This window comes from Rhipicephalus microplus, chromosome 3 (genome assembly GCF_043290135.1).
Source record: "Rhipicephalus microplus isolate Deutch F79 chromosome 3, USDA_Rmic, whole genome shotgun sequence".
In the NCBI taxonomy this organism is placed as follows: domain Eukaryota; kingdom Metazoa; phylum Arthropoda; class Arachnida; order Ixodida; family Ixodidae; genus Rhipicephalus; species Rhipicephalus microplus.
In genome coordinates this window covers 193,806,337-193,822,890 of record NC_134702.1, presented here as the reverse complement: position 1 = coordinate 193,822,890, position 16,554 = coordinate 193,806,337, and the positions used below count along the sequence as shown (strand labels likewise).

Genomic DNA, 16,554 nt, shown 5'->3' with positions numbered 1-16,554 from the left:
AGAATGGCTTGGTTTGGGAGCCGTTCGTTGTTTCATTTGCCAGCACTGAAAAAAAAAAATACAGCCTCGTTTACACATATAAAAGTTTTACCTTGTATAAGCTTCCCAATTGTTGGAACAATTTCATTTTGAATGTGTGGACACAGCAGGCAGCAATGCTCTCTAGCATTGCTGCCTGCTGTGTGTATGTGAATGACTGAGATGGTGTCTCTTCCATTCACTACATAACATAGGAGCGTCCTGAGGTTGCCCTCGTTTTGTTAGCGTTCCTTGAAAAAATGTGCCCCGAATCCTTATCATCTATCAGGGCGACGTCTTGGCGGCCGCAAGGTACAATTGTCTCTACAATTGTACGCAACTTTGTCTTGTTGTCTTCAAGCTCACGCTTTAGTTGCCGATTAAGCTGTACGGGTAAAATGCTTGACTTTTTCTCTGGCGACTTTGAATAAGAGTTCCACGTCAGCAATGTCTTGTGGCATTCAGTTCGCGCATGATTCTCGAACGTCTCGCTTACATCCTTCCACTTCGTAAACAGAAATGTTACGAGTTTCCTACAAGAAGGTGAGAGCCTTTACAAGCTTCGCCCATATGACAAAAAAAAATACACAGGCTCTGCAAAACGCTGCCTTGAGCACGAGAGGAAATGCAAGTCACCCATATCGCTGCAACCAGTGACAGTAAAACGTGCGCATTTTACGACGCCTAAGGCACACTTGTAGATCGGTGGCGGCATCCACATATAAATTCCGCCATCAAGTTACAAGTTTCAAATCTCGGTAGCCAAGAGTGTAGGTGCACGCGATGGCTTAGACAGGCAAGGCGCAAAATCTACCCAAATCATTGACTTAGAAGGACAGGGAGAGGGGGGGGGGCGCTGCAATGAATTTTCGCCCCGCTCAATAAAAACTATGCAAATGCATATACACTGAACCACTCAAGTTTATGGACAAACACATCATATGATGATCTATAAAGAAGGTCTATTTGCTAGGACAATGCAATTAAGGCAAAAAAACACCGCGCGAGGCGACGGCAAGTATGTAAAAGTGACTCGGAGAAAAAAGGAGCCCACTTATGCTTATTTCAAGCGGAAGTCACAGCTATGGCTATGAAAGTACACACGCGTTATCGCTTTGGGCTTCGTGCTTGCTTCCATAAAGAATCAGTGCTCAAACCGACGCTGTTTTAATAGCAAAGATCTTTTTAACAGCTCACACACCTAACCGAAATAATGTTTTACTAGCGACAGCTTCATGTATATTAGACACGTAGTACAGCAGGCCTAAAATAATTTTTATTTACCACGTTTCTATGCAATGTCCACAGAGAGTATGGTGGATGTCGGTGTGCGGCCACCGAAGCGGGTGCTTGCTGAGTTGGGCCTGCGCACGTGGCCAAGCGTGCGCGCAACTGAACCGGCCGTCGAGATGGTCGCTGGGCTTGTCACGAGGGCGCTCGGCGAGCCCACCGTGTTCTCAGTCTCATACGGACCCGATCTCGCCAACCAATCACGCAACATCATCACGGTGAGAGACTTGCTTATGTCGTGGGATATAGTTTTGGATAGCCTAGGGTCCGTATTTCTTTTCAAGGCGCTAGTCTGTTTAGGATACTTTAACTTAGAAGTTTTGGTCTGTACACAAAGTTATGCCTACTTAAGACAGTGCTTCATCCCTAGACTTACCACCAAAAGTTTTCTAGTAAACAAAAACAAATCTCGAGATCGTCATTTTAATGTAATTGTTTGGGTGCATTTCCTTTGTAAACAGTATAAACGTAGCCGCAACTCTGCATCTTTCTAAAAGTAGACAGCCACATATTATTATCTACTTGACGTCTTTTTTATACATGTGGATACACAGACAAATGTTCTGTTTATTTCATTGCGCATGCGCTGAAGTCATAAAGGAGATCGGGTCAACTGCAAGCCTTTAGCGCATTTCAAAGTTTTTACTTAAATTTTGTAAGCTGGTGCTAAATGAATTATTTACTGGAGTTATACATAGGCCCTACTACTACTACTACTAAATCATGGGTACTACTTCTCCTCATGCTTTCTAATATCTTTCCACTTGGCCTAATGTTTTCGTAACTATTTTTCCCTCTTATGTAAACGGCACGGCGGAAAGACTCAAAACACTCGAACAGGTTTCTGATATGGTTTTATAAAGCACTATTTATTATGTGAATCCGCAGGAGTTCATCCAAATTTCAGTCCTGCTGTTGCTCTGCTTTCTCTTTAAGCCTCATGGTTCAGTATTTATTTACCATGAAGACTTTGCTTGTTCAATACAGGCGGTGAGCGCAAACTTGGCACTGGTTGATATGACCTACGAGAAGGAAATTCTCTTTGTTTCCCAGGTCAGCCATTATTAGGGCGCTGATGGTGATCCGTACCTGCAAGTTAAACACGATGATGGAATTTCAAATATCCTACACTCAGCATATAATTATCCCATGTTACAGAAGTGGTATTACCTTTGCTGGCTAGCAGAGCACCACATCTTTTAACAGGAAATGACAAAGGATAGTGTAGCTTTTAGTCTTATTAAAAAGATGTGGTATTCCACATAAATTTAGCACATCTTAGGAATATCTAGAAAAGCATATTCACGCTCGCTTCCACTCAATAAACAATCACAACACAAGCACAGTGTGTGTAGTGTAATTACTTAGTGGAAGCGAGTGTTAGTATGTGTTTCCAGGAATTCCCAAAACGCGCTTAATGCTTACCATGTGACGAGCTACCGACTAGCCCAAGTTTTAATTCAATAAGCGTGATTGAACAGACGCACCTGTAATCAAGACACGTATTGTAACAATCCCAGGGCCCTACCAAACTTTTTAGATCCAACAAAAAGAAGCCAGACTCCTCAAATGTACAAACAATCCTTTGACCTAAGGATGAATCCCTAAGGTTAGCTTCACTCACACGATTAAGCCTCCCAGCCAAAGTTCGAGCATTAGTTGAGGTGCCCAGCCGTTTTGAAGTGGTGGCTGCGTTCATACCTGTGAACATTGTTGATCAAAAGTAAGTATTATGAATTTCTGAGCCGCAACATCTATACGAAATAATATTAGGTGTGTTCCTTTATCAGATATTGCATAAATTTGTATTTCTAAAATGCCTAATAACCCTCACGCTGTGCTGAAATCGCGACTCCCTGCGTAATAAACCGATATGGTCCTGCCACCTGCTAAGACGGTAATGGCACGATAGCCACGAATGAGACCGGGGCTCATGTAGTACGCCTTGCGAAAACCCATCGTCTTTTGACAACATTTGCAGCGAAACATCCAGATACACTGCCATTTTTTTTTATCACTGCCGGCCTAAGGGTCACTCGCACCTGACTTGGAATGAAATACTAGCACTTTGGCAAGAAACTCATGCATATCGCAAATGTACCTTTGAGGCACTGAAATGAAAATACAATGAAACAGATGGAGACATACTGGGGCTATGTGTTCCTTGTCACTGTTCCTTGCCACTACTTTTACCATAGCGCCTGAAAACCATGCTTACAAAATTTCACAAACTTATTCTTACTGATGTACCTTTCAACTTTGGTTCCTGGCAGAGTTTTTGTTGAAACGCTGTACTTTTATTTTATCTAAAATTATGGAAAAGTGTGAGGTGTCTAATGAAGGTACGTCGCTAAGCGCGTGGTAGAGAGGTGGGCGACTTGTAAACAATGCCATCTTCTAAACCTAGCTTGGGCCCGACGAAGACGAGAAGGACGCGGTGCGAGCACACGCACCACGTCCTCGAGCGCTCATATTCTGCTATTCTCGTCGTTTGTGCCCGTCCTGTTCGGGCCTATTTTCCAACTGGGCATCGCTAAGCGTGAGGTAAATCGTTTTTCATGCTAGTAAAAATTGACCCTCAAGAACCTTCCTGAAGGCTCCAAAAAGCACCTGGGAGGGCTGTAGTGATTGATATCGTAAAGGTGACGTATGGACGACGTAATTAGTTGCGAATTAAAGAAGCACAGAGGCGCTTCCTTTTTGGTGTATCCCTACAATGATTCCACGAATAAGAACACTGTGAAAGGTGTTGACGTGAACATGACGGATTCGCGGAGTGGTCCAGGAGGTCGCTGCAACGTGTTCATGCAACTTGTGTGCGTCCCTCAGCGGGCCCTCAGCGTATTGTAAAGACTTGCTGAGCATCCACCTCGGATATTACGCGATAGCATTAAGCAGGTCATTTCTCCGAAAACCCCGATGTTGGCACAGGTGGCGGCATCATAGTTGGTTGCTATAAAAAATTAGTGTTGTCTTTGAGTGAAAAATAAAGTGGATGCAAGTAAAGAAATAATCAAAATCAATCGGGTCTTCTGGCACCAAACATTTCAACCTGCGATTGCTCATGCAGAAATGCGATGACCTTAACCGTGTATCATCTAGTGCACTAACCATAAAATAGACAATTTTAGTTGAGCCTAAGTAGTTGATGTACGTACGCAGAACGACTGCAGGAGAGAAGTGCGCCTGCGCAGTATGCAACGTATCTGTTCCAAGGATGCGTGCGCACGCCCGTAACAAGACGCTGCGTACATAACGCAACGCTTACTACGTTGCGTTCTCGCGAGAGCTCGAACAAGCTACAAACGATAACAAATGATAGCTGTAGTGGTGTTAGCCACAGCCAGTAACGCATACCGCGAGTTGCGTGCACTGCACATTGAAAGGCCATGTTTGCATGCCAGACAAGATACAGTTAAGATGCACGTTTTGACGTTCTGGTGAGTCCCACGACACAGCCTCACGTCTCACAGTTCTCAAGTAACCATCTTTGACAGGTTGTACTGGGACCTAGCATACTTCTGAAATCTCTGGCGCTGATAAGCATTTGAAAACACTTACATCTCTCATATGACTCATAGCAATAGTTTAGTGAAAAGCGCCACAGTACGTTGAACTAAAGGTGGTGTTGCGCACACTTCGTTTGTAGCGTACGCAACGTATAAATAATGCACAGCGTTCACAACGTCTGCGTACGCCACAACTAAAATGGGCTATATGCACTATTTGCTGTCGGTGGTGCGCGCATGTCGGAGGTAAACGAGGGTGGCGATTTGAGCTTGTTGGTATGGTAGCATGATAATATATAGCGCAGTGTTGTCTTGAATGTGCCATCTTTTGTCTGTATCCTTTGTCTGCGCTACCATATAACATAATTGTCAGAGGTATTTCAGCGTGGCGAATAGGTTTGACTGTCACCACTGATATGGCGCAAATAACCACAACGCCATGTTTTGTGGCACCCCGCGCATGAATATAACATGGCGTCTGCGATTTCACTTTCGTCACGACACCGCTAAAGTGTTAACCGGCAGCTAGGCTAGCCATTCGGAGAGTGATACAAGCGCGTTATAATTACGCTATCAAGTTCTACCCTGAAAGGCGAAGCTCAAGCGTCCTCAAATGTTTTCCTCTCTTTTTTTTCCATACATCAATCGGTAGAAATGCCCAGCGGACACTTTAAACGTGATCCGCTATTTTTATCAAAATGTTAATTTTATTGCCCTGCGAAATCTCACTCGTGTCTCCTCAAGATTTTCTATCAGATATTTTCTCAAACAAAAAACGAAACAACGTCCAATCAGCAATGTATTCTTAACGCGACTGCTCCAATTCTTTTTGCCGTTCACATTCATAATTTCGTTATGCTAGAGCATAGCAAGTTGCAGGGAGCTCATAAAATAAGAATAATTCAAGCATACAAGATTTTTAATCTTAGCTCTATTTCATCTAGATCAGGCCACAAATATTTCAGTTCACCGCGAAAAGTGTATTAGTCTAGTGGCACCGCATATTGTACTGAGTACAAATATTTTTTTCAGTTTTACTACTGAAGTAATTATTCTACGGCAACATTATTTGAAGCTTTGCTGAGCACGAAAAAAAATTTCTGTGTAACAATTAGTCCAAAAAGCAAGAAAACGTACTGTGCATTGCTGCTCACCTTCTAGCATTATTTCATTATCATTTATCCTTAGCTTGTTTCATGTGTAAATATAGTATAGCCACAAGATCTTTTTGTCTGTCACTGCAATTGTGTCACGCAGGTGGATCAGCCAGCGTTGTCTATCCGCCGAGGCCACCTGCTGGGCAACCCGCGAAACCTAGAGGCGTACCGCGTAATCGTCAGACAAGCCATGAAGCTCACCAAGCCTCAGGAGCAGCTTGATGGGCTCGCTGGTGACGTCATGAACCTAGTGCATCGCATTGCCAGGGTGAGGGTCAAGAATATCCCAATTCGCATATAAAGTTGAAACTTCGCGGCCCGTATCAGACTTCTTGTACCACATCATCAGCGCTACACCCTTCTTAAACCCCGACATGCCATGTGAGAAATATGAAGACAGCAGTGAATATACGAGCTGTTTAGACGCAGCGACAGAAAAGGCGCCATACCACAGCCTTCTTTGTTTCCATCGTGTGAGCTATCGCGGCCAGGATTAGGCTAAGAGTTTTCAAGAAACCATGGAAGAGTTATTTGGCCGTGATATCATCTGCAAAAAGCAATACGCAAACGTGGACTCAGCGCTCACTGCATCGAACATGCGGTATTTTGGAAGCACGACCACAATAAAGAAGTCACCTAATGGTCAGTCTCATACTGAATTTAGAATACCCTTTCAATTTTTACTAACGCCGTGTTTACATTCGGACACGTTAGGTCTGCGTGAAGCTCTTCAACACACAAGATATTTCTGCGTTGAAACATTCATGAGCATTGATTAGACTGATCAGCATAAGAACTGTGACTCGTGTTTTTGTCATGTTTTCTTTTTTCAGTCAACGAAAACTGCGAAAGAAAGACTGAAAATCGGCTCTCACTTTCTCCGGGAAAGAATGGACAGCCTTCAAGCAAAAACTAGGGTAAGTGGCAAACACAATCTTTCAAGCATTATACTAGCGTTTTCGTACAAGGATGCGCTGTAAATGGAAGAATTGATTACTTGAAGCTCCAAAGCCAGGTCACCAACGCTACGCAAGAGAGAAGACTTTTTCCAGCAGGGGCTCGTTAAATATTTCCACTGTAGCATCATTCACACGGAGTAGCCAGCGTCGTCAACAGCCACATTGTATACATCTTTATCAAAGGGCTAGTGACAGTAGCTGGTGAAACTGCATTCCTTCCACTACGCTGCCCGCCGTATTTTTATTGTACAAATGTTACTTTCTCCGGATTAGCAAAATTGTGGAAAAATACACGTTAAGAAAGTCACCAGATTGATACTCCATCAATCCAAAAATAAGATGTCAACCTCACAATGCAATTCCCGCAAAGCATACGCCTCACCGCTCGCGCCCACAAAGCACTTCATCCATCAATACAAAAAAATATTGAAGCCACTGCGTCAAAGCCACACAGTTAGAAAATTGTGGACCCTTCTGTGACTATTGTTGCAGCAGGTCTTCACAAAGGAACCTTGAGAGCGGTATTGAACTCTTTTCTTCGCACTCATGGGATGGAAAGGTTCAAGAGAATTTTATTTCTGGATGTATCTTGCATAGCTTATATGCACACAAAAAATGGACAGTGCTGATCAATGCGTATGTACAATGCAAGCTGTTATATACAGCGAAAAGAACTTATTTGCGTATGCAGTGATGTATACTGCAAAAGTTGTACAACAAAGACAGAACGTTCATGATCATCGAGATGATTAAACTTGGATAAACAGTATGGCTATATGAACAAACAAGGGGGCGGGGTCATTCACAGTGTAGGGCAACGTTTTCGCATTCACCTGTGAGGACAGTTTGCTCTCGTGCTCACGAACCATATTGCACAAAAAGACATGTTTCTAAAGAAGAAAAGGAAAACACACATTTTAATGTCACAATGGTACAAGCTCTAGTCCACCTCCTCAGTAGGAGAGGAAAGGCATGAATACTCTGTTGTTCTTTACAATAACGAATCGCGTAGAACAGCGTTGGATGAAGGCCTCCTCTCTCAGCATGACTGGTTCTTCATTGAGATGCATAAGCATTACCTTTCTTAACATATGTAGCAGAGGAAACATGGCTCTCTGAGGGCGTCCCCTCAGGCGGGTTAGTCCCCTCCGCTTCCATAAAACGAAGGCTCTGATACCCATTAAGAGTTCGACAAAATTATCCCTGTGGCCGAACTTCCACTGCATACTTATTTGAAACACACTGGTAACCATGCACCAAAACGTTCGCGCTACTACACATTCATGAAAGACATGGTTCAGCGTTTCTACGCGGCCGCATTGCGGGCATGTGGCGGAGGATGCCACGCCCCACGCCGCAAGGTGGTCGGCCGTTGGTAAAACCTCCCAATCCCTAAGCCATTCTGACTTTAAACACGCTCGGCATGAATTATTAGGGGGGTAAAGTATTGATTTTAGAGTGGACAAGTGTGTCTTTGAGGTTCATGGTCGCCGGTAAACGACGCAAGGGGCGGATGGGAATGCGCGTTTAAGACATTCACTTTGTTCCAGAGTGTGGTAATGTCGTTTAAAAGGATAATGTTTACAGTAGAAAGTTCGCGCTGTAAGTTAAGCAGAGGTTTGTTCGTTGCGAAGCTTCTTGTGGTGGTCGCTTCAGAAGTAAGTCGTCACGCTTCAGTTTTCCAGCTTTCTGAACGGCGTCATCAAGTACATGTAGGGGGTATTTTTGTTTATCGAGCATAAGTTTTAGCCTCTGTAAGCTCGTGTCTAGATCAGCGTTTCTTGAGCAGATTCGCTTAAACCGGTGAGCCGGATATACCTACAAGCTGCCAACTTCATCAGTGCTATCCCCGCACCTAAAAGATGATTGACCTCTAAAATATAAGTCCAGCGCATCGCTTTTTCAGTTGCAGTGCTACCTTCCTCAACGTACGGAAGCTCGATGACAAACGAATAAGACTTGAAATGCATAAATCAACACTGCAAGTGCAACTTGGTGCTAGCATAGCCCCCAAGAGTATGACACTCTCCCTCATACCAGCTGCTACAAACACAGACAAACACGACCAAAAACATGAAAAAATTACCTCCTTGAGGGGTCTCCTGAATTAACATAAATCACTTTCAATCACATTGATAAGTAGGTAAAGAAACTGGTCTCTATGACCAGCACCATTCTCTTCCTAAACGCTTTGTTGAACGAGGAATTCACGGCTCACCTGTTAACAGAATTCGAACAGGATACCAAGCCATCATGACCACTACAATTCATAAACTCAAAAAAGACTACGTCCTCAACCCGTGTTCCCGGAGTTATTCTATACCACTACAACACCACCACACAGGAAAGCACTAACGGTACAAAGGAGCACCCATCTAGGAACACACCCTGTGACACTGTGACTGTAAACCTATCGGACACGCGTTTGTCACGGACGAAGAAAAACTGCTATCCAAAGGACTAAGCTTCTGCCCAACCACAAAATTTTTTGACGAATTCCACTAGCTCCGAGACCTCGACAACTTCGCAAGAAGCTTAAAGTTGCGCGAATATTTCTTGGACAGGCCTTCTAACCACGAAACAGTTCACCGTCATAAAACAATTGACTGGACACCAAACAGTAATCGAGACAAGTGTCTAGACCTTTATATCACCTCAGTACGGAAAGATATAGTACATAAATACCATAGACAGAAGGAGAAGTGAGAATACTTGAAAAAGTCTGAAAGAGAAAAAAGGCATGAGAAATTTGGCATCTTGGACAGACATAACAATAAAACCCGCTGACAAAGGAGGAGCGATTGTAGTCTTTCATAAAGCAACTACTTACAAGAAGCGTACCGCCAACTAGACTAGTCAAAATTTTATGAACGCCTCTCAGGAGATCAGACAGATGAATACAACACGGATCGTATCAACATAACTAAAGCAACTAATTGACGCAGAAAAAAACAACCAACAATGACCACAAACTAATGCGAGCAGCATATTCTCTTCCATGTCGCTTCTACATCCTCCCCAAAACACATAAACCCTGTAACCCATGTCTACCAATCTTATCAGGCATAGGTACAATAACTGAACTCTTATCAGGGTACGTGGACAGGCTATTCAGCCACATTCCATGCTCCCTCGCGTCGTACATGTAAGACACCACACATTTTTTCGAGACATTGCAGGTCTGTGTTATCCGAAAAACTCGTAGTTGGTTACTCTTGATGTGTCTTCATTGTATACAAATATACCTCACGATGACGACATAGCTGCATTACAAAACATGTGCACAGACAAAAGACAACCCGACACCACAGATTTTTCTGCCATTGCAACTTTGACGAGGATGGTCGTAGAACTAAATTCATTTAAATATAACCCAGACTATTTTAGACAAACTATCGGGACCAATATGGGCATCAAAGTGGCACCCAATTATGCCAACATATTAATTGGAATACTAGAATCTGAATTTCTTGCTTAAAATTCCTTGAAACCACTCTTATACAGAAGATACACAGACGACATGTCTCTTCTTTGGGCCTACAGTTAGGATGATCTTCTTAGATTTATGGACACTTACAACGCTGTACACCCAAACATAAACTTCTTACACACCTATTTGCAAGTAACCGTGAATATTCTTCATGTTACCGTAACAATACATGAAGACAAGCTTTCTACAACGTTATATCGACCACCAACGGATCGACAATATTATCTTCATTACCGAAGCGATCACCGGCACCACTGTAAAAACAGTATTCCATACAGCCAGGTTCACTGGTTCAAGGGAATCTGCTCAAGAGACGCTGATTTTCACAAGAGCCCACAGAGGCTAAAATTTATGCTCGAAAAACGAAAATACCCCCTCCTCCCCACATGTTTTTGATGACGCCTTTCAGAAAGCTGAAGAACTGAAGCGTGATGACTTACTTGTGAAGTTATCACCGCAAGAAGACGCGCATTGAAGAAACCTCTGCTTAACCCGCAGCACGTACTTTCCCAATGTAAACAAATTCTTCAGATAACATTAAAACGTTCTGAAACAAAGTGAACGCGCGTTCTCATCCGCCCCTGGCATCGTTTAGCGACGACCACGCAACCTGAAAGACACACTTGTCCGCTTTCAAATCAATACTTCATCCCCTAATAATTTATGCCGACCCTGTTTAATGTCGCGATGTCTTGTATATAAAGCAAAGCGAGAAACATACAAAGCAACCAGCACACAATCGAAGTTTTCGATTACATACGAGGAAACAAAACATGCGATTCCTCTAACGTGGTATACCTTCTCGAATGCAACGTGTGCAGTATGAAGTACATCAGACAAACAGAAACAGCATTTACGATTCGTTTCAATAGTCACAGAGCCCATGCCAAATAAACCCCAAGTCTACCTCTATCAGAACATCTCATCCTTCCCGACCATGCATTTCACAAATTATCAGTAACACTCTTAGAAACGGAATTCGAATGAAACCTAGAACGTGGACAACGCGAGTCATGCCTTATCCACCAATTTAACATCCTCGAAAGAGGAATAATAGAGAATCCGGGTGCACATGCACCAAATAAAGCATTAGAAAACAATAATGGCAATAATCAGAAGAGTGACTGAGTTTACGGCACTGCAGCTGCAACGGTCACTGGACAACTGAAAATACTTCCAAGTGTAACTACTATTCCTGAGTACAGCTGTCGCGTCTATTTCTGTTTTTACCTTACTGTCCAATCTATTGTGCTCAGCACGACATGTCGAACAGCAACCTTGCGCACAATCAGGGGGTTCTGCTGCGTAATCTAAGAGCGGGCTAGAATTGACATTACGCCCGCTTGCCCGCTTCTGCAGCGATTCGCGGCACCCCTCTTTCAAGGACAAGCCATACACGAGGCACTGAGTAGTTAAAGGCTTAAACTTTTTAAAAAGCGCCTTTTCCCCCACACCGGAGCCATGCGGCGCCGTCTGGTCGGGCACATTACGCTAGTGGATAGAAGTATGTGCACACGGACATGTTAAAGGTGATCGTCGGAAAAGGAAAAAACAAGGAAAAAAGGACAGGGAGAAATAAATAAAAGGAAAAGAAGGAAAGAAAAAGCAAGAAAGGTCGAGAAAAAGAAAGAAAGTTGAAGGGGGATGGCGCGGGGAGAGGGGAGTCTACCTCTTTAAAGAGTCTACCTCTCTTAAAGAAGGAGTCTACCTTCTTTAAGAAAGTATAAAGCTGAGCGCCTATATTCTTTGCCCTCAATCGTGATATATATATATATATATATATATATATATATATATGAAATTTACCAGACAAGTATTGTCTGTTAGATTGCAATAATTTGGCGTCCAAACCACGGACAAATGAGCCCTCAAATATACACTTTTTTCTCTCCTATATATATATATATATCTGCGTTGAGAAACCACAGAGCAACGTGCGAAATTGTTTGTTTCTTCCAGCATTTCAGAAGAAGGGCCTGCCTTCGGCAGTGATTGCATAGGAAAACTTGGGGCTAGATTGAACGAACATGCTGTTGACGCGCAGGTCACAGGATGGGGCTGAGTTTTCCATGGAGGCGAAAATGCTGTAGGCCCGTGTCCTCAGATTTCGGGTGCATGCTAAAGATCCCCAGGTGGTCCAAAGTTTTGCAGCCCTTCACTACGGCGTCTTTCATAATCTTGTAGTGGCTTTGAGACGTTAAACCCCACAAATCAATCAAGTAAATCGATTGAGCATAGCCTTAATACTCTACACATAGAACGCCGGCCGGCGGGAAGCATATCAAGAAGTTAGATCTTCTTAACAAGCATTCGCCAAGGAAGATGACTTTGTCATATTCACTTTCGAAAGTGAGCGTTGTTGTTATCAGAACGCTACGTGGAGTGAGTAGGAACGGTCGCTAGTCGTTATGCGCTTTGCGCCCACATGATTCTTCGTCATCACTGGCCCGCATGTGTTTACCGTTTGCATCTACGCTCGTTCATCAACGCGTTAGATGCCACTAAGCGGAAGAACCTGCTACTTTTTTGCGTATTGTGCGATAATAAATTATTGCACTCGAACTTGAGTAAAAGAACTGTTACGTTTCCACTGCGCTACAGCATCTGAGGAACTACGCCCAGTAATGCCTCATTCATACGGCCATCGAAGGCTCCATCGCGTCACCGTAGTGACACCAGTTTTTGTCGGGGGAGAGGATATTTTAGTCGTTATTTTTTTGAAAACGGGGTGAAGACGACGTAGAAAGGTTTTCTATGTTTCTTTCGCTGGCGTGATGACGGAACCCCACCCCTACATGAAGTGCTACAACTGAGTGCTACAACTACACATGTTATATCACCACTTATTTCTTCGTCGCCAAGCTTTGTGATTCATCACTTTGCCTGCTTGCAGAGCCACAACAGCAACATAAAGCCACTCATCATCACAAAATCTCCTGTGAGGTTCTCAAGGCAACTAGACTTGTAAAAATATTTTCCTTGAATTTGATGCAATGCAATGATATCGACTTCCTGTTCGCGGTGCACTATTCTACTGATGAAAATTTTATTCTTTGTGGACGCAATCATTTCACTACATACAAAGAGTACTTGTTTGACCCAAATGCTCGTTTTATTTCTTTGTGTTTCGGCGACCACGGGATCAATCAGTCCACACTGCACAAAAGCGGGCTACTCTTGACGTTATTGTCATTGTTGCCTATTTGTAACTGGTCCATCCCCCCTCCAATTCGTTTTCGTAACGTGACGGTGATATGACGGAATGTTAGACAGCCATGTAACTGGTTTTTATATGTGCGGTTTAAATTCCCGAAACCACCCTATGATTATGAGAAACGCCGTTGTGGAAGGCTCCGGAAATTTTGACCATCTGGGTTTTTTTAGCGTGCACCAAAATCTGAGCACACGGACCTACAACATTTCCGCCTCCATCGGAAATGTAGCCGCCTCAGCCGGGATTCGATCCCGCGATCTGCGGGTCAGCAGCCGAGTACTTTAGCCACTAGACAACTGCGGCTGGCCAACAGCCGTGTGAGTGGTGTCCAAGACATTGAAAAATAAAGCCGACGTTTGGGCCAAGACAATTTAGCCGTTTAACGCGCTCTACGAGTATGCATGGTTGCTGTGACTATTTCGAGGTGCTAATGACACCAATATAATATTTGCTCCTTTTATTCCACCTCCAGATATAAGCCAGCATCCCCAACTACAAATCACGACAATATACAAAATGAAAAAAAAATGTTATACGCCATGAGGGCTTCTATTCTACAGAATCATTAGGTGGTTCCGCGAAGCCATCTTGCACGCCAAAATTACTTCATATACAGCAACTTTATCAAAGGTTGTATATAAAATCCGATACATCGGCGTAAATCCTTCTTTATCTCTCTATCTCTTGCTAGTTAAATATATGTGGGTTTCACTGTACTTCAAATGTATTACGAACCCAGCATATCAAGGCAAAGAATTTTCTATAGTTTCCAAGTACCATTGGTTTTCCTCATGTTTTCATTAATGACATGAATTAAAAAGACACCTTGCAACATTCTAACATGGCTGCAATCGGTCTCTCAGTGGCATTGGGCAAAGTTTTTCAACACCATTTTCGATGGAGTCACCAAGGTCAGCGACAGAGACTACATTCGAGTCAAGACGCCTTTCTACGTCGGCCACATGTCACGCATTCTCAACACTGTATCAAGGTGAGTATTAAATCTGTGCAACTCTGCCCCATTTGACGTATAAGTTCACACATGTTCACTTAAATATGCCAGCCACAATCCAGGATCAGGTGGTGCGTACAATCATACTCAAGTGAGCTAAAGTGTATAGTTCTTTTATTCTTTGCAGTTTTTCATAGATTTTTGGTTGTGTTTTCGTATAGGTGGCCAGAAAGTGCAGTATAGACTATTCCACACCCACGTTGTGGTGTCTAAAAATGCCAATGTAGGCACAGGAAACATAGCCCGATGTCAAAGTAGCTTTCTTTACATCTTAGAGTCCCATCACGGTATCAGCGTTATGTTGTATTTGTGAGAATATTTTGTGTTTGGCACGTAAAAGAAATATTTCTACCTGTTTACTTTCCTGAAGTGTCACTCTTGTTGGATATTGTCGAATATTATATTTGTTCTATTATTACGTTTGGTCTAAAAATATTGATGCCAGTAAATATGTTAGCATTACATTTCGGCAAATATGAAGCAACAAACAGTGCACCTCAAGAACTAACTCCGCATTCCGTGACAATTATTGCTGTCACAATATTGCTCTGACAGTGGTATATGAAAATTCGAGTTATGATGTTGATTTTTAATGAACAGAAAGCGGAGTTGAAACGAGGGTGACAAGAATCGTTACAAGACAAAAATCCAATTTGTGTTGTTCATATGGCAGATGGTGAAAAATTTTATGTTAGAAAACCTGGCCACTTTAAATACGAAGTGTCTCTTGGCAGAAAGGGTACCACATTCTTGTAATAACGCCAACATTATCTTAATCCGTAAGATAGGAGACGTCAAGGTCATGACAAATTACTGACCGATCAGCTTAAGTCAGTTCTCTACAAAGAATAGATAAAAATAACAGCTAATAGATTAGGGCGATTTAAGAGTTTAGTCAACCAATGGACCAAGCAGGATTTCGTACTGGATACTCCTCAAATGACCATATTCATACTATCAGGTGATAAACAAATGCCTGGACTGCAACCAACCCTTATGTATACACAGCGTTCATAGATTGCAATAGGCCGTTCAACTCAGCCGAGGCATCAGCTGTGATGCAGGCAGTATACGAAATCAGGGCATCGACGAACGCTAAATAAACATACTGAAAGAAATATGCATTGGAGCCGCAGCCAACATAGTTCTCCACGAAGAAAGTGACAGAATCCCAATAATATGTGAGACAGGAAGACAGCATCTCTGCTTTACTATTCACCGCGTGCTTTCATGAGGTTTTCAGGGCCCTAGTTTGGGAAGAGTTAGGAATAAGAGTTATAGAGGGTATCTTAGTAAGCTGTGATTCGCTGATGAGATCGTCTTGATGAGGAACAGAGGGGATGAACCACAGCTCATATTTGCTGAACTGGACATGGAAAGCAGAAGAGTAGGTGTGAAAATTATCATGCATAAAACTGAATGTGTCTTGGCAGAAAACAGTGCTTTGCGATAGGTGACAAGATGCTGAAAGTTGTAAAGGAATATGTCTACTTAGGGCATGTAGTAACCGGGTAGCCATTACATGAGAGTGAAATAACTAGGAAAATAAGGATGGGGTGGATGAAAATCGGCATGCATTCTCAAATCACTAATGGTATTCTACCACTAAACCTCAAGTGAATGGCATATAACAGCTTCATCTTGCCGGTACTTATCTACGGAGCAGAAACTTGGAGGCTTACAAAGATCGTTCAGCCTAAATTGAAGATGACGCAGCCAGCGATGGAAAGAAAAATGATAGGTGAAAATTTAAGAGACGAGAGGAGAGTAAAATGGGTCAGGAAGCAAATCGGGGTTAAGGATATCATAGTGGAAGTTAAGAACAAGAAATGGACATGGGCCGGGCACGTAACGCGTAGGCAGGACAACCGCTGGTCATTTAGGGTAACTCACTTGATCGCTAGA

At 43.0% G+C, this 16,554-nt stretch overlaps 1 protein-coding gene across 1 annotated transcript in view; it reads left to right on the top strand.

The window, feature by feature from the left end:
* Positions 1–16,554, top strand: part of LOC119166031 (endothelin-converting enzyme-like 1) — a 94,419-nt gene that overhangs the window by 25,930 nt on the left and 51,935 nt on the right. The window contains exons 6-9 of the mRNA XM_075888191.1: positions 1,327–1,526; positions 2,296–2,361; positions 6,075–6,242; positions 14,501–14,628. Of these exons, the coding sequence (XP_075744306.1) occupies positions 1,327–1,526; positions 2,296–2,361; positions 6,075–6,242; positions 14,501–14,628 (562 nt within the window). The remainder of the gene's footprint in view (positions 1–1,326; positions 1,527–2,295; positions 2,362–6,074; positions 6,243–14,500; positions 14,629–16,554) is intronic.